We start from the raw sequence: 26,018 nt of genomic DNA on the forward strand, positions 1-26,018 counted from the left end.
CTAGATCCATTTTGTGCTGTTACATGCACTCATTGCATATTTTTCTCAACACAATCTGTGAAAATAGCCCAGGAGTCATGGATGATCCATTTTTTTTTCACAACACACAATTCAAATACAGTGAAGAAGCTTTCTAAGCTTTAAAAGCTTTCAATATCCCTTACATTTAATGTTAGATAAAAGTAACATCTATATTTTAAAACTTGTAATTTTTTAGATATGTCCCAAATTTGAATGAATTCTATCTGAAAGCAGCAAAGATTTGTGGGACATAAGATGTGTTAAGCGCTTATGTATGAAGCACACAGATTAAATGTTTTTATTCAATATGGACTTCTAAGTGGTTGGACAGTGTTTTTCTCATCTTTTGATAAACTCATCTGACAATTTATTTCGCAAAGATAACTATGGTATTATTTTGAGTGAGCCCTGAGGGAAATGAGATAAACCTCATTCACCCTAAACTGCTCGCCTTTTTGTTTAACCAAATAGATTACTGACAAGCAACGGAGATCAGAAGAAAATGAATAGTGAGTCATGCACAATGTTGCCATTTTTTCCCCAAGTTCAAATCTTCCAAAATTGCTCATAAACTTCATCGTGCTATGATCTAAAAAGAAAAAAATACATAGACTGGTAGGATTTGTAACGGTCTCAATATTTTTGACCATGAAGAGTGCACTTTTGTTTTGCTGAGGCAGGGTTGCTATAATTTTAAGAGTGTTATTGGTATTATCATTTCTTCCAGGTTAATTCATAGTGAACAAATAAAATTTAAAGAGAAGAAAAACCAACATGGAGACAATGAGATCAGGCACTATTTTGAAAGGTATATATAGAAAGGCACTAATATTGAAAGGTTTCTATTATCCTTCTTTGGTATGGTTTCTAGGATTCATTAACAAGTCAATATACTGTACAATGCTGAAGTCAACTGCATAGAAAAAAGCTTTGGTTTTTCAAACCTGGTTCACTTTAATAAAGTGACCTCTAGTGGTATTTGTGATAACTGCATCTAGACAAACTGTGAAAAACAGAAAAGTAATTGACAAATGAAAACAAACAACGCTAATTATTTTATCAGCACGTTTTGCTCAACTTATGATTTTACATTTTCAAACAATTAACGTATTTTGCACTTTTTAATAAGTTTCCCTTATATACAGTATGTAGACAGAAGGTAATCCATATCCTTTTTCTAAAATGATCTCATCCAGGCGTATCTTTGGTTTTTAGTTCTCTTTTGAAGTAATTAAGAAATACTGCATCTATCAGTGCTGCACAAAAGGCAGTGAAGTCTGCTTCTCTAATGGGCTAAAAGCATGTAACAATACCACATGACTTATCCTCACAATCTCACAGTTAAATAACCAATAGGGAATTACAAAGAATATACATAATAGGATTCCAATTTAGGAATGAACTGTGGAAACACTGAATATATTAATTATTATGATGAGCAATGCAAACTTGTTTGATATTTTCTCTTGCCAGCCTGATAGTCTTCAAAACTAACATAAATCTGTAGAAGTGACTGTAAAACGAAAGAAATCCAAATCAAACACCAATAATCGTTGTGGCAGCGGGTCCCAAACAGGTGACTTCTCTTGGCCCTCCATGGGAAAACTAGCTGAGAAACATTAAGAGGAAATCTCAGTACATCATTCTGTACTCTGAAAAGGAGAGATTTGGTAAAAAGGCTGATACAAAATGCACCCAAGAGTTTAAACTGATTCATCAATTAATGATAACCAATGAAACAACAATTTCATTTGCTGGTTCAGAAACCTGTTGTAGTTTTTATAAAGTGATTAAACAAATTGCTTCTATAATCATTAAATATAAAACTTACAATTGTTAAATTGCAATTTTAAATAGGTGTTTCCTGACACTTTCAACCAATAATAGCTCTCCTGCAGAAACAGCCTACAGTATGTTATATGCAAATGTTCATATACAAAGCGCCAATGTTGTTTTTTGGGGGTTATTTATACGGATCCTTCAAAAAGCAACATATTTGTCCTTTGCATAGTTTGTGCTAAGTTACACTGATATTTCTAGGAGGACTTGTTTGGATAACTCATAACATTACTGTATATATATATACATTAAGACAGATTAAAAAATGAATTTTGTAGGCAGTTACAAATAAATTTATTTAAATTTATTTCACAGTGTTGCCATGTTTTCAGGTAAGTCCAAATCTTCCAAACTTGTTCTTAAACTTCTTTGTGCTATGATGTAAAAAATGCACAGGTAGTATTTTTAACCATCTCAAAGTTTTCAACCATCAAGAGTGCACTGTTGTTATGCTGAGGCAGGGTTGCTGTAATTTCAATAGTCATATTATTGGTGTTATCGTTTCTTCCAGGTAAACTTCCTGCGAGCTCCTTCCTGGCCTGGCTTCTTCCTCTCCTTCACTCGGGGGTCAGGGGTCAGCAGCCCAGCTACGGAAGAGAGGGGCAGGATACACAGTGAATGTTGGAATTATGGCAAGAACTCGATTTATACTGATACTTTAAGAAACTATTACAGTGAGTGTTTCTCTGAGTATTATGATGTCCCCTTTAACATGTTTTAAGCATCTTAAGCTTACAGTACATATGAAATATACTGGCAATAAATACAGCCCTTTGATCCTGTACTAAACCTTATTTTCTTAATTGTAATATTTAAATATTTATATATTGGCTACAAATAGGGTTAATACATTCAGTAAGGGATCCAAGATTCAAAGAGCAAATCCTTTTCTCTGTACTACAACAGTAAAAGAACTACAAAAGTAGAAATACAAACAGTAGGTTGAGATACTGTACGGGATTAATAAGAGCAGATGAAAACAAACCGTGAGCATGTCAAGTATAAACCTGTGTAAAACGTTACAATACAACGGTAACCACATGGGGTCGATCTGTGCCGGGTGCTCCGGTTTCCTCCTACAGTCCAGTGACATAATGGTAGGTTTATTGACTTCTGGGAAACCTGGCCTGGGTGTGAATGTGTGTTCTTTGATGGATGGGCACCCTGTCCACAGTGTATCCCAACGTGTGTCCACTGCGGCAGGCAGTGGCAGGGCAGGAGCGGCAAGGGCAGAAACCCCAAGCTCCGTTACACTTGCCCAGATAGACTAGACTCTGACTCACCTGCGATCTGGAAATGGATGAAGGGGTTAGAAAAGAGATGGATGGATGTCAATATGTTCTATGTTATAGATGGAACTGCTTCAGTAATGGATAATTTAAGCATAACTGTCAGTAATGTTCTACAGGGGATAGGTCATCTTATTTCTAATAACCTACTAGGGCCTGATGGTACTGTATCTTCCCAGTTATATTTAAGGAAATGAAGGACATTAGTCATGCGAGCTAAGAGATTTCAGCTCTCACTTAGAACGTGAGCTATACCTAAAAATTGAAGAACTGCAGATATAACAACTCATAAAAGGAGGGCAAAACTGAATTAACAGTCATGACTGATATTTGCAAATTATGAACAAAATAGAGATTACCTAGAATAACTGCAAAAACTGCAGGATCATTGTAAGTAAAACAAGTAAAACTCCAAATGGATTTATAAAGGGAAAATATTAACCTACAGGTGATGGTATTAAAATACCCAGTATGTCTCAGACTGAGATAGCAGAATTACAAATGCTCAATCGCAGGATGTAAATCTCTCATTGGCACCAAATACAGTAAAGCCAGATTATAACTTACTCACAAGTTAAAAAACGAGCCAGGCAAGCTTTGAAACAATATTTTAGGGACAGGTGGGACCAAGTAAAGCCTTTAACTAAGTGATGGAAAGGTTAAAGTGTGAAGAAAGAAAGGAACTGCAGATGGCCCTAAGAACATCATCTCATCGTTGGTAATGTCATAGTCTGGGCATGCATGATCACCTCTGGAACTGGCAAGCTCATCTGTATTAATGATTTAACTACTGTTGGAAGCAACAGAATGAATTACTGTCTGAACAGAAACATTGTGTCTACTTTTTATACTGCTTTTATACTTATTGCATAGCACTTTACCGTGCAACACGGTGATGACCCAAAAATATAGTTAATGTAACAGAGAAGTTAAGCAAGAGTGAAAAGGCTTTTCCTAGCCAGGCCAATCTCTAGATTTAAACCAAAATGAACACACATTTTACATGCTGAAGAAAAATGTCAGAACACCCCAATAACAGGCAACAATGAAAGAGGCATTGGCATTAGTTTAGAAAAACATCTTAAATGGCGAGTTCAGAAGGTTGCTATCTTCACACAATTATTGCCTCAAAAGAACATGCAACAAAATACTGACTTTTACAACCTGAAATGAACTTCAAGTGTATGTCTCCCAATATTTATGTTCACTTGAAATCACTGGGTTGAGCACAAAGTATGTTTTTGTTCTAATATGATCAAATGAATGGCTGCAACTACCCCACAAGCTATTGTTTATTAGTGTGCTTAAGATTCATATTAATCTCATGTTCACAAATATACATCCACTGACATTAATGCAAAAATAAGTTTATGAACAGCAGATTGTACTCTTCCAGTACTTTCCATGGACCCTGCATAAATGTAATAAATATTACAAAAAGCAATATTCGTTGCAGAACAAAATTCTACATAATATTCATTTCATGGACACAGGTCAAGTTTATCAAACACCTTAATCAATAACTTTAGAGTTGAGCTAAACAAATTCCAGTCATGACCACTGAAGAAATTAGATAACAGGGTTTTAAGTTCTTATTAGATTCCTTTTAATATTAAGGAATAACTGCCAGTTAAAAACACAAAAAACATTAAATACAGAAGTAAAAGGTCTTATCTTCAGATGGTCCTGTTGTAGTTGAATTGAATTTCTGGCGAGCTATTTCGTTTGCAAATCAGATGGATACAAAAAGTATCTATTGATTTTAAAGTTATTGGACATTTTTGTAATAACAGTTAATCATGGGGGAAAAAAACCAAATATAGTCTTGGCTGTCCTTCATCAGTAGGGATGACTATTCCAGGTGATAATCCAGTTCAGCAGAGAGCTTTAGCTTGCATGACATGAGGAAACCGAAGAGCAACATATAGGTTTCTGATAACAAATTCATTGACAACTTGCCAATGGAATACGATCAATAACACTGAAGGTTAAAATAAGAATACTAAGCACATGCATCAGTGTAATATGACGCAAGAACTGTAAAAAAGATGAAAGCCTCTTACCCTGCCTCATATTCTCCACCTCAGTCTCTGTAAGGAAACTCAGCACAGCCCTTGAGATGGCCAATCGCAGTGCCCCTGCCTGAGCACTCCTGCCCCCTCCAGTGACAGTAACTTCCAGGTCATGCCTGCCTAACCGGTCCAGAAATTGTAAGGGAAACATCAACTGTTCCCTAGTGAGGACGAGAAAGAAAAACACTGTATTAAGCTCCTTTCTCTACTACTGTTAAGAAATGGCATTCATTAGTATGAAATGCAACTTTTAGAAAGACCAGTGTCAAATTGTACAGTCAGATTACTCAACGTTTTTACATATTGGGCTGTTACATCACAAACCTATGCAAAGGATGTGCATGCCTTTGACCAGAAATGTTTCACTGACTGCTTAAATCTGCTGTACAAACATATTTGGTGCTGTTGATTTACAGACTGTCCTTGACAATAACTCCACCCTGTTCTCCTCCAAAAATGTACATAACATCAGTCTAGTATGTTGATGGATCAACATGTGAAGTTATTTGTGAAAACACTGAAGATTGGCTTTACTGACCAATCGAGTACTTTCACGGTATTGTATCACAGACCTCATATAGTTTGTGGAACTATGAAAGTACTCATTAACAAACATTTCAGAACTATGGTGTTACCTTACATACAGATTCACACATTCCACAGATCTTTAACAGTAGCTACTTACAGGAGATGCTTTCTGTACACAATATGCTCCAATAAGACTCTATCATCTCTATTTAAACCTGTATAACTCGGATACATTCTTGCTCTTGTTTAACAGCAGAGAGCAGTCGCATCCCAATTGTTTTTCATCTCTGAGTCTTGTTATGCCAACATTGTGCTGTCTCTGCAATATTTGCAGTAAAATCTATTTTTGTCAGTCTGACTAATTATGGTTTTCTTGGACACTCTGATAAAGCCGCAAATCTTTGGAAAAATAACTTGTTGCAAACTTAGCAAAGTCAAGTGACAAAGAAAGCCTTATGCACTCAAGTGTGTAATTAACTTTTAAAGATTAAAACTGCAATTAAGAGAAAAAATGCAGCATTTCAACTTTTATTTTAACTGCCTTTGACGTGGTGAGAATGCCAAGTAGAAGACGCTGATGAAGTGTTGTGGACACAAGCTGACAGTAAAACTAATGCAGATGGAGCGTTCAAGCATAGAACAAAGTGAGAAAAAAAACATTTTTAAATAAAGGTAAAATAGAGTAAAATAAAAAAATCTCTGATAACTATAAGAAGTTGTTTACAGATATCCCAAAACTATTAATTTTACAGTGACATTAAATACATGCCAGAAATGAGTGAAAGATCTTTAGCTTTTAAAAGCAACTAAAACCTAAAACAACTACAAATAAAATAGTAGTAAGTAGTATGTAGTTTTACAAAAGTATTTAGTATCTATCCAAAAATACCCTGATTCCAATATGATTAATATATCTTATTGGTTAATTTATTTTTTGCACTGTTTGTATTAAATGGATGAGATACAGTGGTATTTAATGGTCTGAACTTAATTGTTTTAATCTGTTGACCACAGTATCTGCAATAAACATTTACACCCTGAAAACGGCCCAGTATCTCCACCATGGAAATGTTTGGAATTGAAAAAGAAATGTCAAAAACTGGCCAGCAGATGGCTATATTGTTTAACATGTCTTAGGGGTGGAAAAATACTACTGTGACGAATCACTTGATGTGCTGCTGAAGCAATAAACAAGCCTACACAATGCACACAGAGATGATATGATAAAGTGTACTTCCAGTGAACATGCAGTGTGAAAGTAAGAGTAGCACAGCCATGAGATTTATTTTAGGATATATTTTCACTTAGCTGTGTGTCAGTGTATGGATTTAAGAATGTTGTCAACATAGGTTTGTTGGGTGAATGTAAAAGAAGCTGCACTACGATTTTTAAAATCAAACCTGAAATGGAATTTACAGAACGAGCAAAATACAAGCCTATTTTTTATTCATGGCTCGAGGTGAATGCTTTGGAATCTTTTAATATAAAGTCCAACATACACAGAACTGGTTTCTATATATTCAATCATACCTATCATCGAACAACATAAACTATTTTGTTATGCTTCAGTATGTAAAATATCATCATGTTGTTCCAATTTCACAGGTATTCTGCATTTTTTTCCTCAGTCTTTCATTCATAAATATACAGAGAAAAGTAAGAAAGAAGCCTCCACTTAAGTGAAAGTATGTATACAGTACTGGGATTAAAGGTTTTGAATCTGGTAAAGTGTTTGGACAATATAAAATCTAACGCCTTTCAAAAGGCTTAACTACAAGAACAGAAAGGTACCTGTCTTGTAATACTGGGAAATACTGGAGGAAGTCAACTCCGTTGATTAAAATTTTCCCAGAACCGTTGTCTCGTACAACTGCGACAGCACTAGCAGTCTTTCGTCTGCCTGCATGGGAGGAAAAAACATTCAGTTCTAAAAATAACATGGTATATAACTACTTAAACTAGGTCTTTACAGTATGATTTTTAAATTTAACTACATGCTAAATCATCAATTAAACTATATGATTACTCAAACTCTAGGTCATGAAGGCCTGATTACCTGACATACTAGAGTCTTCCATAGCACACAAGAGATGGGTTATCTTCAAATAAAATAAGAGCAACTGTGTGTTACAGCACCTGAAATGTTATTAAAAGCTTTCCAATTTCATATCTATATATACCGCTATAGATAAAGCACTTAGAAGGGAGGATTGAAGACCAGGAGGGCTGCAGATGATAAAGCCTCATCCTTACTGTACAGGACTCCATCGTATCTCTCTGACTTTTTTGGTGTCCTTTGGTAGAAAGATCAAAGATGTTTTGAAAAATTAAATGTTGATAAAAATGGCAAAGAAAGATTCATACTATCTATTTTGTACATTACTTGACAGAACCAAGCTCTTGAAGTGCTCTGTGTCGATATCAGTGTGAATTAAAGCATTTTGCACTGGAAAGACCGGACGGGCTGACCTTTGTCTACGATCATAAAACTCATCTCGAACATCTGTAGATGTGATTGATTAACCCACATGGTTGAAGATGCAGAAGTGTAAAAACTGAGTATAAACCTTCTCCAACACTAAAGGCGATGCCATTATCGTCATGCTGCAGGGGTTCAACCTTCTGTTTCTTTGACTGTATTTCAAGTTCCCTTCTGAACCTATGAATGTATTCCTCCTCTGTAGCACAGTATGGGAGAGTCAGAATACGCTCCAGGAGCTGGATGAAGTGGGCGTACTGTGTAAACAAATAGAAAATAGTGTCAAGGATTACTGTCTTTTTTCAGCACACATTAAAATTAAAAAGGCATATCACTCTCAAAACTGTCTTTTGCATGAAAGTAAAAAAAAAGTTAGTTTACCACTGAACTGTATACTTCTAATTTAAAATAAACTGGTTTGCTTTGCATTAAAGAGTGTGATTATATGATTTATTTATGTTTTTATAAATGTAGTTGTTCTTTTTCTTGCAAATGACCAGGAAAATGTCATTAATGGATCTTAATTTCTTTTCTGTGGATTTTTTTCCTTTAACCTGAAATTATCAAGTCAAACCCATGTATATGTTAATTAACATGTAAGTAAATGATTAAAAATGCTTAATTGACAAGACTATAGTCTTTTTGTAATAAAGTTGACTCATAACACCCTCTGGTGTCTCATTTTAAAACTGCTGCCTGTGCATTTCAAAATGCAGGTTAACACTTTCCTTTGGTTTTGAATTTCTCTTTGTAAGAGTGTAGCTCTTTCGTTAGTTAATGTTTTAAGCACATTTAGATGGACAAAATATTCTAGGCCAGAAACGCAAGAAAAGGTAAAATATATTTTTCGTAGCTTAAGGGAATGTTCCGTACTGAAAGGGTAAAGGAACAGGAACCTTTTTGATCTTGAACAGAAAAGATTATGAGACTTGATACAAATATTGAAAATCCCAAAGGAATGTGGGATTGTATGGAACAAGCTACACAACCATGTTGTGAATGTCAATACAAAGTCTTCTTCAAGAACTGACCGGACGTGATGCTTTTATCATTTAGGTACCACTAAACAAGCTAGATGGACAAAGTAGCCTCCTGGTGTTTGAAACGGTTCTTATTCAATTCTTAAATTTAATTTTAAAACATCCGCCCATATCAACAAATGTCTTATAACAGAAAAGGCTAATTAATGTTTATGAACACAGATATCAGCTGTAATGGCACACTAAATAAAGACAATATACCACTGCCTAAGATACATATGCATCTAGGCGATAGAAGGTTTTATTTAACAATAAAAAACCCTTCTTACATCAAGCTCAGAAATGGGCTCAACAAGAACCTCCTCCAGCTCCTCCTTTGAAAGCCATCTGCTCCCTATGAGGGTTCTGCATTTATTTTTAAGAGAAAAACAAATGTCAATGTTCAGACAAAAATGTTAAGAGTGCCCATATGAAGTTAACAGAGATAAAATATTCTATAACCAGTAACTATACCATTTTAAAACCATTTTACTCTACTCAGATGGTTTAAAAGTTCTTTTAAAACAAGAACATTTATGAAACGTCAATATTTAACTATTTAAATATTTGATCATATTTAAATATTTGATAATATTTAAGTGGACGTGATTAGAGAAAAAATATCTGTCTTTACATAGTCTCTTATGTAATAACGTTCAATGAATGTTTAGAAACTGGTGTGAATACATTTTTCACTATGTTTTTCTAATTTATTCATCTAGAAGTGATTAAAGAGTACCTTTACTAGTAAAATATTTAGTAAGGGTGTGCCAAACATACTGGCTCTTTATGCAAAAGAATCCTTTTCGGGCTATCCTCATGAAATACAGTACATGGAGACAAGATCTGCAATGTTTTTTGCACAAAAAGTAAGCAAACAGTAGCTTAAAACTGAAAATATATTTCAGAAATATTATTTTAACTACTTTCAGAGAAAGACTGAAACAGTGTCCCGTCTGCTTATATCAACTAGTGACTTGCTTACATTTGTTTTGTATCCTGAGAAAAAAGGCCCTTGGATCTCATCTGGTCTTGGTATTTCTCAATGTTCAAAAACTTTTCGTACGTGTCCTGCAAAGAAACAGAAAAGGAGTGGAGTGATGCTATGAAAATGTCTGTACTCCATCAGGTAAGAAGCCTCTTCTTTGCCTCTGAGAGCACTATTAACTGCAGACACCCAAGAAGCACACAAGTTCAGGAAACACAAAGACATACTGTATGTTTCCTTAACCACTGATTATATTAAAGCTTAACTAAGTCAAAGATAAAACACAGGTTTTAACCAGAAGGTTCAAAGCATATCTGGGATTACCAAGGCATGACTGAAAAAAAAGAAAAATACCCATGTTTTATACTGTGCAATTTAAGCTTTAGGACAACAGCTATGGATTTAAAAATTAAAAAATGCTATGTTAAAAACACAATATTCTGTAAAGTAACTTAAACATTACTTTCAAAATCAACTTGCACTTTCCTATCCTCTCCCACGTTATATTATTCAGATTTATCATGATAAACACTCCCCTTTAAACACACTGAACACTGTGTGAGGGCTAGAATGTGCAAACACAAGAACAAAAATAAACAAAAATAAACTGTCAAGAATGAAAGTGTGCTTCTTATACACTGGCGTATATGGACATGCAAAGGAACAAGCAACTGCCTCAGACACCGTTTATTTCACATCACAATTACAACATGTCCTTAAAAACACTATAACATCTACTTAAAACAAATAACCAGGCAGCAAAATTGATGTTAGTAAGTTTGCAGGTACATACAGAAACCCCTTCTTTTAGGAAAGTCCTAACACTAGTGACCAGCTGGTATGCAGTATTTTGAAGCATATTTTATATACTATACATATATTAAATACAGTAGACATACAAACTGGACTTATATTTAATATTTAATAAATGTAACTAGATTACATCTCTTTATAAAACCTAAATGTATTTAATTGTCTGAGAAATTGAATTTTGTGAGTAAACTACTCTCATTTTTTCCCTCTTTTAACAAAGTCTGCGATGCAGAGCAAGCTGCAGTGCGCTGACATGCTTGTCTAAATTGGCATCAAGCCTGTGAGCTTAGAGTGCCCATCAACTGCGCATTTCATGGATTACATTTAGTCAACCTTACAAATGAATGCTTGTCACGTTGTAAATCGTGAACCCCAGTGTGAGAATTCATTTCCCTGTCAATTATTCTGCAGATGTTTGCTTTAATTCTTTCTTGATAGTGTGCATTTAATCCTCCAACACTCATCGAAAAGCAAACATCACGCAAAAACCAATTTTCCACTCACAAAAAAAAATAATAAAAAAGGAAGCTGAGTTTATTTAACACCTTTCTGAAAATGCCACTTCAGTGTGACTAAATAAATTCAAAAAGCCTAAATATTTAAAAGATGCAGTTCACAGAGAAATGAATTTTCTGAGCTGGATATGCTTTGTTCTTATATTGCTTTTCAGCATTTAAGATTTCAAGTACTGAATGAGTGAAAGGAAACCCCAACCTTTTGTTTCCAAAGCACACGTTCACATTCTTTATCATGACTGAAATGTGAATGATCTCTTGCCTGAAGGAATGTCGGAGTGTATCATATGAGCTTTTACACTTAGCTGCTACAGCTCTATGGCTTCGTCACGCAAGCATTGCTCCAAGTACAGCGCTGAGTCTCTGCCAAGCTGTTTCATCTACAAGGGGGCTGTGCTAGCAGTGCAAGATGGTACAGTCTATGAAGGCTAGTGGGCAATACACTCACTGTCAAACTCGTGCCACAGATCTCTAAAATCAGGCTTCTTCCCAGAACCCTCAGCAGGGGAGTTTATTTCTGTCTACATGGCATTCACAATATAACTGCAGAAACTTGAAAGAATTTCAAAGTGAACACAGACAAGACTCAGCAAACTGAATAATAGGTTATGTTTCAACATTTAATGGCACCACTGCAGAAGCAGGCTAGAAACCTGAATGCTCACAGCTTTTCTCTAGACAATTCTATCCTCTCTAAAAGTTTTAATTGTTTAAACAAGTGATATCTATACTTCCTTTTCTATTTTAATATACATTGTATACATTCAAATATTCCATTATGTGTAGGGTAAGCCCTAAGTCTAGAGTCTAGTTTGGTTTCCAGCCTTAGTGAAATGCCTGCCAGGAATTAATGCTTGTGCAGTTTATAATTGTTCTAAAACATTGTTATTGTTACAGTCTAACAGAGTTATAACTTATAACGTCAGTTGTTTCATTTCTCTATACCTTAATAATTTTATTTTTCAGGGACTTGACCCTACATTTTGTATCGATACTCCACACTGCAACACTGCTATCACAATAAAGAATTTATAGGCACTTACCAATCAGGGAGACATCACAAAAGGCTAATGAACTCATGCCTTGTTTCAAGAAACCATTCATTTGAAAATACACATAAGGACCATTTTCACTAAAAAAAATATTTAACATTATTGAAAATAATGAAAGTCAAATTATACTATACATACAGGTAACTTGATTTTAAAAGGAACACTTATCTCTAAATTCTTTTCACAAGGAAACAGGAATAGTAACCTTATACTTTAATACTACAGAGTTTACATTTCACAGTGTAAACTGTCTGAAGAAAGTAGTACATGTGTGTACACACACATGTTTTAAGAAAACAGAACAGTTTTCTGATTTTGGAACAATGTGTCATATTTCCTCATATTTACAAGTATGAGCAAATATTCAGAGTCTGGTGGCTCTCCCCCTCCAGCTCAAGGCACTGTAAGTGTGAAATGTGGAAATTCTGTACTTTTTTTACAGGTAATATTATAATAAATTGATAAATTACTTTTAAAAAGCCAATTATGTAATTACGAAACAAAGCTTTATGGACTTTAAAGAAGAGCCCTAAAGAACACTTTAAAAAACTATTAACAAGAGCAACCTAAAACACTAATATAGGTATAAATACAGTATACTACCATTTTAAACATGTTTGACATTATATGTTTTAAAGTTTTAGTTATCATTTTCTAAGTAACAGCACAGTTAACACATCTCGCCCTCAGCAAGGCAACATCAAATATTCTATGTAACACAACAGCTGTGTTTATTAACATGGCTTCAATGAACAAATTGTTATTGATTAGAGAGTGACAAATTCACTTTATAGTAGAGGTTAAAGCTCTCACTGCCTATTGATCACCAGTTACTTCCCAACAGGATTTACAATAAAACTGGCTTCAAGCAAAGGCTACCGAGAATCTTTTCCATGTAAACTTTTTCTATCCTCTCTAAAGCCTTGTGTATTCATGTCTCTGTAGGAAATATATACACAAACTTCATGTCTCATTTCATGTGGAATAATCAATAGTGATGGAGGCCACTACAGTTGACAAAGCTGTAAATAAAGTTACAAAGATTAACTGTAACTCTTTGATGTGCAATCAAATATTTAACACTGGTGTTGTCTATGGTAAATGGAAGGCAGCTAGGAGTTTACACATTGTATGAATGAGATCACCAAACCATGGCCTGAGGGACTGCAGCCTGTTTCCGACTCCGAAAAAGTGCACATCCAGTAAAGCTCCTAAATGGCTAGCAAATACCTTCCCACCCAGAATGCAAGACAAGGCTGAAGGCAGCAGTTTTTACTCCAGGCTGTGCCATTCATGAACAGTCTGGGAGCTCCTATTAATGGAGTTGAACTGTCTGAAATTGGTAAGATAAGGTTGGGGTTGAATAAAATGTTCTAGTAATTTCCAAGAAGGTGGGACAACCCTAAAAGGTCGGTGAAAAACAGCCCAGATGTACTCGGCTGGGTTCACGTAAAATCTGAACAGAACAAGAAGAGTTTTGCTGCCCTCAAATCTTTCCTCTTATTCAAAAGAAGCACTGAGTGACCATCTGCCAAATTAACTTGAAAACCAATTGCATTTGTAGCCTAAAAAAATATGTTTATGATACATGAATTATGAAAAAACAGTGCAATAAATTTATAGAGGGAATGAGATACATAAAGCATTCTCTCCAAGGTCTTGAAATATATAACAAAGTTTCTTCTCAAAAAAGAATTTCCATTTGGACCTTGAGACATAACATATAGCTTCTTCCTAGTTTCCATTCAAAGTCTTTTAAATTATGCATTCAAACAAATTAGCTGTCTGAACAAAATATTTAATATGGCAACTACAATAAGTTCCTCAATTGGTTAGTAGTGTTTCTCAGATTTTTTATTTATGTTACAATTCTGCAGAAAGGCAAATGTATTCAAGAAACAGATGTTAACATTCTTGTTCAAATAATACCAGGCATTCATTTAATTTTTGTCACTTCTGCAAGAATCTTTTACATCATTTACCAGAATCCAAATCAGAAAACAATATTTGATCTTTCTTTTCAAAGCTTTATATTGGAGATATACAAATGTTTATCCCAATTTTATGGCATCTTAGAGTCATTTTGTCTCGTATTTCAACAATGGATGGAAAAAAAAAACCTGCTGAATTGGGTACGAGTACAGAGCTTTTCTTGAAATTCAAAGAAACTTTCTTTCCAGTTCCCATTTCTGCAGCTGCCTGCTTCGCTTGAAAGGACAGGAGCCGCCAATGAAGCAAAATTAAAAATCAAGTGCTGTCACACTTCTTGACCAAATCTTTTCTTGTTCACTACTCGTCTATTTCCCTTTTCCTAGCTCAGTGAAACAAACCAGAGGCAGAAAGGGGAATAATGGACCGTGTGCTCTACGGGCACCATTTAAGCAGAGCTAAAAGGCAAAGACCTTTAATTTTATTTTTGTTGGCAGATCACCCAGGAATCCACAGTGATGGCATCACCTCTCTCTAACTCCAACACCTTTTCTAACAGGTGAAATGTGAGATAGTATCAATAAGCGCCTGCGCGCAGACGCACGTATTGTTTCCCCTTCTTATCCACAGAAATTTTGCATCTCAGCCATGGTGCGGTGTACATGATTTCTTTGCACTGCAGGGGGGGGCTCAAGTCCACATGGAACCTTTCTCAAATATTTCCACAGATCAAACACACAGCTTTTCAAGGCAGATTTGACATACCTATTTAAATGAACAGTAGGGGTCCTTGCGCTACTCCAAGCAGAGCTGCAGTAAAGCACGGTGGAGAGTCAGAGCCGCAGCTCCATTACTCAGCAAAGACACCCGCTGCATTTATCATTCATTTCATTTCTGCCAGGGCAAGGAGCTCATTTGCCCAAGGTCGACAGGAAAAAAAAGACTCTTGAAAATGAATTCTCTGGACAAAGTACAGGAGCCTGTCCCCTGGGTGTTTTATTTCTTTCTACCCCTGTTGCAAAATGCAACCACAATAATTCTGCAAAGCATGACAAGCTTTAAAAAGTCAAAAATACAAGCCTGAAATATGATTTTGGGGTACAGGGGACTGCAGTGTTAATTCCGTTGCAACTTTTTTCTTTCTTTGTTACTTATTTTTCTGTATCAAAGCGTGTGAAATGAGATCTGACAAGGTTGCTGCAAGGGAATAGAAAACCCTCTACATTAAAAGGCGAGGGGCTGGGACTGTACACCAGAACATATAATCACAGCACAGAGCTCATTTTTACCCTTCTCCCTGGGGGGATGCTGCTCACTAGGCACTCTACTGCCAAATCAGGTCCCCACAGCCTCATGCAGACGGGTTTTCTCACTGCCTGGTTGTTCAATCAAAAATTAAATTTATCACCAAACCATATTTATATTCAATCTTCCTTCCACTTCCCTGGAATTCACAACATTTTGCTCTCACAATCATGCTTGTACAGCAACACCCGTCATGTTCAATGAGTTTTTCATTTCAAACCGTGAGCCACCGGACTGTTTGATATTTTGCACCACCACATAATCAGAATTATTAGCCTGGTATTACAAAAGGTACCTCTGCACTCTGCACCATCGATAAGTTCTGAAGGGACAGCTGACAACATTCACGGGGGCAGAGCCAAAAATGAACTGTTTTCTGAGACTTTGAGTGTGTGCACAGCACGCATCGCACAGTTTTTACATTTGGCAAAAACACATAAATAAGGAAAGAATCATATTTGCACAAGAGCAGCATTACAGTTTAAAACAAAGCTTGTATTATTGAATACATAACCACAAAGTAGATGAGCCATTACACTGCTCTGAACAGATACTGTAAAGCAGGTCTAAATATTGGGCTGTTTGGTAGTGCAACATTTTTCCTACATTCTTAACCAACATACCATCTTCCAAGGTAGGATGTATAATAAACTCCAGCTGATTCATAATATAATCCTCCTTTGGTCCTCTTCTGGGGTCCAAATGTGGACAATTAAATTTTAATTACCACGTCATATTAATGTAAGACAGACAAAATGTTGTGCTTAAGAGGGAAAAACTACAAGATCCCTTTTTACACTGGAAATATTTCTGATAAAGTTCAAATTTAAGGACAGGTTGAGATTTTGGGTATCTTTCCACAAAAAGTCGGAAGTATGTCCAAAATCAAAGAAGAAAAACATTTTTAACTGCTGATGCCCATGATCAATACACAGCACTGCCATTATACATTAAAATAATGGTCTTGTGGGGCTTGTCTTAAATTGTACAAATTACCGTATGGTACCAAATATTAAGGAAGTCTAAATAGGTACACAAATAGGTACAAAATAAACATCCCTTCAGTTACAATGTGAGATATAAATCACGTGCCTTACAATTTCAACGTGGCACCTAACTGTAGGTCATATCTCTATACTCACGTGCATTAACGAGTAATAAGTCTGCTTTCCTGTGTAGAAAAGGAAATGAAAAGGACGCCCATCTTCTCCCCATTGAACAGCTGGAGAAACAGAAAAATCAATTATATTTCCATTCCTCAAACATGCAAATAAAAAGATAAATGCTAGGCTTTGAATTTACTGAGATGAGAATAAAACAGAGTAAAATGTTTTATTAAACCTGTACATTATACATTTTATTTTGTTTGATGGACTTTTAGAATGTATGCTTGAATTTGAAGGTTGATTAACATTATTTATCTTTTACAAAGTTACCCAACTGGTTACCCAGATAGTACTAAATTAACACAAAGTATTTGATTAACATAAAACCTACATAAATAAATCAGAATAAAATAAAACAAAACTTGTATTTAAGGATACAAATTAAAGATCACCTTAAAGTACACATTTAACATGCTCAATTCAGTTATTGTCCAAAATAACTATATGTAAAATTTACCCCTCTGCTTCGGAAAGATTTCATCTGGGTGCTACAAAAAAACAAATAACACAAGTATTAGAAACAAATCTGGCTTTGAAAACAGAAAATGAAAACAGCACAAAAAAAAGTATTTTCTGTCTTGTACCTTCATGACAGGTCGGGCTCTCTTCTCAAACAGGCCTGAAGGAAAAAGGTAGGCAATGCTCCTCTGTTAAAGACAACAAATTAGAAAGATGTTTTAAAATATATTTTAAATATTATTTATTAAACCACAAGCCTTAACCCTAATTATCCGTTAAATAATGACAGCCTGTTATACATCTTTCACAGCACAGATCATAATGTTCACCACAAGACAACACATGGGAATCTGAAAGACTTTTGATCCGCCGGTGTACTACTTCAGTCCTATGAATTTAGAAGTAAATAAGGGTTTTAAGAAGACAGTTCAAAATAACATATATAGACAAGCGTGTATACAAAGTCTGTCTAAAAGTGAGCTTGGCTCCTTAACTCTTGGTGAGTTCGAGGTAGTAAATGTTTTTGTTTTAGTCATATTTCATTGTTTGCTGTGAGTTGCAAGAAAAACACTGTATCTATGCAGTAAAAAAATGCTTATATGAATCTAAGTCAGTAACTGAGGGAGTGAATTTTACTAACAGCTTACCTGCCAAAATGTTGTCTTATCAAATATAACTTGGGACAAGAGGGAAGCTTAAATCATATTTAATAGGCTTATAGAAGTACCCCAAAACTACCTTCTTCCCACGAGGAAGCAAAGCTGAAAACAAGCATTTTGTTGCCGATTGTTCCTGTTAAATGTATTATTTGTTCATTAATTTGGCTGACATTAAATCACTACATTCTTTAGCATCTCAGACACATATATCAAATCACTGGCCTGATTCACCAAATACAGCTATAAACAAAACACAGGTCCCCGTCTATGAAAACCTGACAGGCAGGGGAATGGCAATATTTTTTTTCAGCTTTAACCTCAAAAATGGATTTGCCAAGCCACTCGCTGCCTGCTTTACCAAAGTTGACAGTTGCATCTATGGGAATTGAAGTTAACCAAGTTAAATGGGGGAAAAAAACAAACGCTTTACTTTAAAAAGTGGCAGACAAATGCTCTACCCAAAACCCTCCAACAATGGGCATCTTTTGATATGACGCTTATTAGTGAACTTGCAGATGGCAGACTCTGCAAAGGTCCAGAGATTCTACGCTAGTCACCAACCATGACAATTTGTCTTAAAGGATGTCTATTACATTACAGTACTGATGTTCTAGCAGGTTTTCTCTTTAACTTTCTCAATTAGAAAGAACAGATGCTGAAGTGGGATTAGGCTCCAGCCTTCCGAGTTGTCAAAACAACAGAAATCATAAAAGCAAGGGCCAGGCAAAATAAGAACCACATAACACCGCAGCAGATGAACGCAGCACCTGTTCATACCTCAGGCGGCAATATGGCAGGGCCCTAGGGACCAGGAATAATGCTCCCTGTGCGTATAACTTGACTGTGTTTACTGCACCCCAGACATATTTACACTGTGCTAGCTGTGCCAACAAACAATAAATAAGAAAAAAAGTGATATTTGCCTTTTCATCTATACTGGTGGTTCTTGAAATAGGGAATGAAGTTCACATGTGGTTATTCATAGATTCTTTAGGGGTCTTCTACTTTCTACAGAAATTAGTGCAGTCTTGTCTCCATATAAATACTTCATTCAACACCAGTAGAATTACAGACTGTGGGATTTTACAGTGTGAAAGACTGTAGGTGCATAGGTTGATTTCTGCAATAAGTGTTAAATCTAAGAGCAGTATTGAAATGCCTGTGTATTTGAGTGTGGGGAATAAACAACACAAAACTTGAGACTGAATTGCCACTCTACATTTTTACTCCTGTGTCACAATTTACTTATCATATGCGCTCAAAAATCCCGCTCATGCGGGAACACTCAAAAATATACATTCTCAGTATACCAAATTAACTATTCTATTGAGAGGGTTACAGTTTTTTGTGTAAATTAATGCACTACATTAGGCATTTCAGGTGAGAATAGTTAAAAATGCATTAACTTAAGATAACATTACATTTCAACGGTACAATATGGCATTATCTACAGAACTCAACAGCTTGGGAGCTTGACTGAGATACAGGCATTAATGCTAAGGTTCTGTTAAAGAATGTGTTAAATACCTGCTGTGTACAGTAATTGCTAATTCAAACTCTCTGAAGCTTACACCTATCATTATCCGAACATTGCAGTATCCTACTGGTGCACTGTTTTGTGCTGAAATGCAAAACAGAGAAAACAACAAAGTCATGGGTTTTTAGTTGCTTGTGTTTCAGCCCATGTTTCCTTCTGGTCGCAATCTGATTTCTATAGCAGCATCTTTTTTGCATTGTGGTGATCAAAGTTGTACACTGTAGACCTGATCATCCATCCTTAGAAAGCCGATTACGCCTGGTAAGGATGGTTGCAGCTCAGTGCCTATCCTGGAGGCATAGGATGCAAGAGAAGACAACACTATAGATGAGACAGCAGTCCATCGTGAACACACACATATTCAGCCATGTCTTTGGACGATGGGAGGAAGCAAGTAACCCCATAGAAAAACAATGCAAACGGTGAGAACTTTCAAACCACATACAGAAAGCAACATGTTCTGTCTTTCCTCATGAGCCTCCTCCCACAGTCCATGTTGCCCCCTCTATGTCTGAGAGAACGTGCACATGCATGTGTCTGCGTGCTCTACATACTGTACTCTGTAATGGACTGGGGTCCCGTGTAATGAGGAGTCTCACTTTGCAGCCTGTGTCTATTGAGTTAGGGTCTAGCTCACCATGATGCTCCAAGGATAAAGAGGTTACTGAAAGTGGATAGATCCCCCAATGCTTTAAAACTTTTGCTTCCTGTTGACAGTTTTAAGATATTATGAACCAGATTGTCACAATATAGACCTTAAAACAGTAAATTCTCCAAACAAGTTTAAAATAATTTAAGAAACTGTCTTTTTTTTAAAACCTCAAAATGGAAAGACAATTATTGTAAAACAACATTTTTTCAAAAGAAAGATATGCTCTTTTTAAATCAAATCTCGCTTGTAAATACACTTAAAATTATGAGCATGTTAGACGTTTAAAAACGTTTATTGATCTAAGAGCACATGATGGAAAATCATCACTATACTCTTTTTAAACTCAGACTCAAAAACTTCAGGAAAAATAATTTCATGGACTTGACTTGAAGGTGCCTTTTAAATGTCAGAGATATATCAGGATCTTGGCAATAGTTAATAAAGCATTAGGGCCCAGATTTCTTAGTGTTTAAGGTGCTGACCATGAACAGAGAGATGAACGCTAAAGTACTGACAGCTTTGCTTTTATTTGGCACTTTGATGTAGACTGTTGACTGTTCTTCTTAACGTGTGTCACAGATTCAGAAGTGACTCTGGTATCGACTAGGGAAAAGTGGTGGGTCATGTTTGTTGTCATTATTAATTAGCTTTCCCAGCTGGGCAGTCGAATGCAGCTGTTTACTTGATCAATGACTTACACAAATGTCATCTCTACTGATTCGCTTATAAATAACCGGTAAGTGCAACTAATGTACAGGTGCTAATTTATTTAAACTGGTCTCTATAGCGCTACACATCTCTTTGAAATGCATCTGGCATCCGATGTTAGATGTCAGTTTTGCTTAGGCATGCCTGTCCTAATGACTCTATTCATTAGAAATGAGTAGAAATCACGAAATATGGTGAATAATGATAGATCAAGACGAATTGGCAAGGCAAATCAATTAAAGTAAATTTTTACACCCTCTAATTGTAGATGTGTCTTTTAAAATGAGCTCCTTTCCATGCTAGTATGGTAATGAGCTATTGAATATCCATATGAAGCCTTCGCATAGTTTCATTAACAGTATGTGCATGCATCTATCGGTTCTGTAACATATCGTGAAGCTTAAAAAACAAAAGGCAACAAGTTCTGTAACATTAACATCTTGTGTTTCAAATACATTTTATTCAGTATTGCTTAGAGTGCTCCCTTTACTTTTACAATATTTAGTTATGGATAGGATTGTTTTGAGCAATCAGACCGCAGCTAGAAAAGAGAAAAGACACTGTGTTTAGACACCCCAACATTAACTGGCTTTTTAAAACTTGTCCATTAAAAAAGATTTAGTGGACTGGTTAAACTTTATTTATAATACTGTGTTTATTTGGTATCAAATCAGAGTAGAGATGAATATCTAGAAATATTCCTACGGTTAAATGCCCTATACTGACAGACTAAAATAATCGTTTAAGCTTTGACAACAGAAAACTACAAAGGGACCAGATTCAAGTAATGAGCAAAGTCAATCCTACGTAAAAAAAACAATAAAAGACAAACCAGGGATACATATGGAAACTGAGTGGAAGTACTGTACATTTATTAAGGAGACCAGAGCTACAGGAGTTTTATCCAAATGGTTGTAGGAGTCAGGAACAAGCTACTCAGCCATCACTGTTTTTCAAGAAATAGCTAAATAAGATTTAGAGAAAAATAGAAACTAAAAGCCTAGATACTAGATGGTCCAAATCAACTCTCTGTATCTGCATATTTTTATATCCATTTTTTTCTCAATTACCAACAGTAATCTGAAAACGAAATGCTCTGGAGAATGACTTACAGTTATACATTTTAGAGTTATTCCATTGAAGAAAAAATGTATGTATGAAAAGAAAAGAGACTCCCCAACTCTAGAATTTCCAGAATGAAAGAATAACTTTTTGGAGCCCTGATCTAGGCTTAATGAGAGTTCTCCTGTGAAAAAGCAATGAAACCTATACTGTATACAGTATTTATGTTACATGCTGGATTCATTTTTAAAATTAAATGTTGAATATAGAGTATGATTAGTTACCACTGTCCAGTCTTTTGTTCTTTTACACTTTAAATTACATTTGATAAATTAATCATAGCAGAAAAAGACAAGATTTGTTAGTTGGAAGGTTTACATATTATTGGCAAAATGGAAGGGTTTTTTCTTCAGATTTTGGCAAATCTTATGTGCATATGTTTTATAGTTTTTTTAAAAGTCTACCATATCACCAGTATCTAAAAATCAGTTTAAGCTTTTAAACGTTTGATCACATATTTTATCAGATAAGAATGAGTTAACATGCACATATGAAAAAAAAACAGGACACTTTCTGTCGAGGTCTGGACTAAAGCAAAATCCTTAACCAAATATTACAGTTAATTACAAATCCAAAAAGTGATTGCATTTTTTTTTTTGCGTTTCATTCTCTTCTATCAAAACTTGGAAGGCCAGGTTCTGAACTTCTTGAGAGTTTTGTTTTTTTAGGTCTCTCTATATTCTGGATATCAATCTAGGGCTTTTACTAAGGAAAAATGCAATAAAAATGATGATATTGTCTCAAAAATACAAATTTCCTTTTTGATTTTTAGCAGTTTAATATCACTAACTTAAACACTTTTTACTCATCCACATTCAGAATATATTTACTTTTTTACAGTGTAAATAAGTGTATATGGCAACATGGCAATTTCAATCCCCGGACAAGCTTCAAATACAATAAAGTGCAAATCACTTTCAACTGCTATAAAACAGTAGCCCAGCCAATCGCCCTCTCCCTGAAGTTTACATACTGTATCTAATTATTCAGACAGAAGGAAAATCTATGAAATTGGTTTGTCTAAAATGGATCTGTGATATCCTGCAGCCTTAAAAATGTTTACAGTCCTGAGGGCTAGCAAATGACCCTTCTTGCTTTCTATTCCTCCAGACAGTCCAGCTGTTCTCCGTATTTGCTGTTGCTCCTGAGTTAAACTGTTTTAAAAATTCCTTTGCCTTGCTGACATTAACTAGGATAAAGCAGCAAAGAGCTAGCCGATGATAGTATATATTAGTAACATGGTACTTATAATAGCACTGGACAGTGGGGGTCTTACAAGGAAAAAGCTCTGCATATTAAAACTGTCAAGCCTTTGAAACCACAAGGAAATATTACATTTGCAAAAATAAAAAATTTAATTAAGTAATTTATTGTACTGGCAAAACTAAAGCTATAAGACCTTATAAACAGTTTGACAAATATCTTTCAACAAACAAAAGATTCAAACACTCTTCTCAGCTATTGGAGATTTTTATTCCTCAGCAAGAAATATACTTTTAATTTCTTATACTTCACCTATCTGCATTTTTATAGATATTGATTGACTGTTTCATGAATGTCACTAGGCACATTTCTTCAGATGTTTACTAATAGTATTATACAGATACTAACTTTGGAAACACACATTTCTTATATTCTTTGAGTAAATCGTTTTTTCAACCTTTAAACAGGTAAAAAAGTGAGAGAATAAATGCTATTATTTCACTGCATCTTACCGATCTACCGAATTTATTCTTTCTTAATGTATTGTCAGCTAAAGCTGCATTAAGACACTGGAAGGGCACAATACCTAATTTTCCTCCTTAAAGTGTCTTCCAAGAAACATCACTTTTAATTAGTGTTTATTTTTAACAAATGATTGACTGAAAGGCAGTGCAGTGTTTTTTGATGTGGAAATGCTTTACTCTACAACAAAACACACTACAGGCACACAGCTGTTATGGAAACCAAAATCCACACTACCGATAGCCCTTGCAATATTCACAAGTCACTGTTTGGAACAAGCACCTCTTATCCAGTCGTAAGGCACTTACGTCAATGTCTTCCTGTGTGAATGTTTCAGGATCTTCTCCCATCATATTGGCAAGGTGTCTTTTCCCAATATTGAACTCTTCAATCTGTTTCTTGATGAACTCTTCGGTATATTTCTCAGGACCTTCTGCAGCGATGTTCTTTCGTTGAAGTGCTGAACTAGTGCTCACTAACCTTGACAGGACCTAGGCAAGACAAATACAAAGAAAAAAGATGAATAAAGGGCTTTGGTATTTAGCATCAAACAGCGGCAGATATTTAATGAAAAACTCTTTCACTGGACTATTGTTCCTTTTTATCTGAAATATTTATATGAGATAACATAAGAAACTCACACCATTAAAATGTGTTTACTAATAAAGATATTTTAAATACATTTAATTCAGACATCAAAGCGAAAAACCCCCTAGGGCAAAAAAAATTAGCCACAATCAAGAAACATTTTTCTAGTTTATTCACTTCTAGAATAAAAATATTTTTTGTAGATGTTTGATTTTAAGCAAGTCCTCTTGTTGTAGATGTGACTGATTTGGAAGCCGTCACTGTTTTTCTTTGCGAATTGTTTTGCAAAGGACTGCTAGTGATAAGTCGTTTGTTACATGCATTTGTTTTTAACTTAAGAGAATAGATCAATTAAGCATGGAAATCTGGAAGGCACTGCGCGGATGACTAATTCATCTGAAGAACAGCATTGTTTCCGGATATAAAATATTAAGATCTGCTTCATGCTAGAACACAACGAACCCATTAATACACGAGTAAATGAATATATATATATATGTGTGTTCTATAACACTTTTTTATTTTTTTAATACATTCAAATTCTTTACTAACAGCAGGTACTGTCTTACCTACTGTCCTGTTCGGAAACGGATAAACTATTCCCCGATGTTTTCTAAAACGTAGATTAAAACCAACAAAGCAAATCGCACTTGAAAAAACCTACCTAAAGACCGAATGCATTTATGAAAAGCATTTTTGGGTTAGCTCTCGGAACTATATAACTGAGGATTTCTATCATTTAGACTAACGTCATTTGAACCGTGATTTATACAACATTTATACATACATCTCAAATAGAACAAATACACAATTCGATCCTTTGCAACCAATACAAAAGTCAGGATTTATTCTAATTTATGTGCACTCTCCACTCGTCAGGTTTTGACTTTCACACAAGTCCTGTTCATCTATTACACTTTTTACGGTCTTATCTGTTACATTATTTCGGCATCACTTCAGTACTACGTTTCTGCAAATTGCTCATTACTTCTGATATTGTTTTATTTTTGTATTATAGGAATGTTAAATAATCAGCGTGTTAGTCGAACACTACACCATGGCTGCAATGACAGTCAGTGACAGAAATTAGCAAATATGGTAAAGTGACAAAATCGCAGACACATAACGGTAACAGACTTACAGGAACGACCGAGTTTTGTCGTGTAACATTTTTTATTCCAGACTGAAATATCAAAGAATAGCAGCCGCAATATCTTCCTAGAAAGAACCTTAAAACTCTCCCACTGGAGGCAGCCATGTTGCACGTTGTGCTCCAGGACTCAGAAACGCACAGCAGAAACGCGATGACGTTTACGTAAACCGGTATGACGTTTTTACACACCTCTCACCATCTATAAATTATGGTATTAAGAAAAAAAAATGGTATTAAGGAAAATAAGCGAAAGTGTTTCTGCTTCACTAAGAAGTTAAACAATGAAATGAATGTATGGAGTGTGTAAACCCTCCTTAAACAATCATTGCAGTACTCTTTTTTTACTTTAAATGTTCTGTGCTTTATGTAGTTTTAGCTTTCCTTTCAGGATGAAATAAGA

General features: G+C 35.3%; 1 protein-coding gene across 1 annotated transcript; it reads right to left on the reverse strand.

The window, feature by feature from the left end:
* Positions 1 to 1,064: 1,064 nt before the first annotated feature.
* On the reverse strand, positions 1,065 to 25,757 carry mrps9 (mitochondrial ribosomal protein S9). Its single transcript, XM_088597582.1, has 11 exons — positions 25,607 to 25,757; positions 24,186 to 24,368; positions 17,600 to 17,662; positions 17,473 to 17,503; positions 16,992 to 17,071; positions 10,233 to 10,318; positions 9,538 to 9,613; positions 8,317 to 8,485; positions 7,541 to 7,649; positions 5,213 to 5,382; positions 1,065 to 2,447 (listed from the first exon to the last, which is right to left on the reverse strand). The coding sequence occupies exons 1-11, from the start codon at positions 25,721 to 25,723 to the stop codon at positions 2,356 to 2,358; spliced, it is 1,176 nt and encodes a 391-aa protein (XP_088453708.1). The 5' UTR covers positions 25,724 to 25,757; the 3' UTR covers positions 1,065 to 2,355.
* Between the last annotated feature and the right edge of the window lie 261 nt (positions 25,758 to 26,018).

Source organism: Lepisosteus platostomus, chromosome 2, assembly GCF_059453375.1.
Source record: "Lepisosteus platostomus isolate fLepPlt1 chromosome 2, fLepPlt1.hap1, whole genome shotgun sequence".
Classification (NCBI taxonomy): Eukaryota; Metazoa; Chordata; class Actinopteri; order Semionotiformes; family Lepisosteidae; genus Lepisosteus; species Lepisosteus platostomus.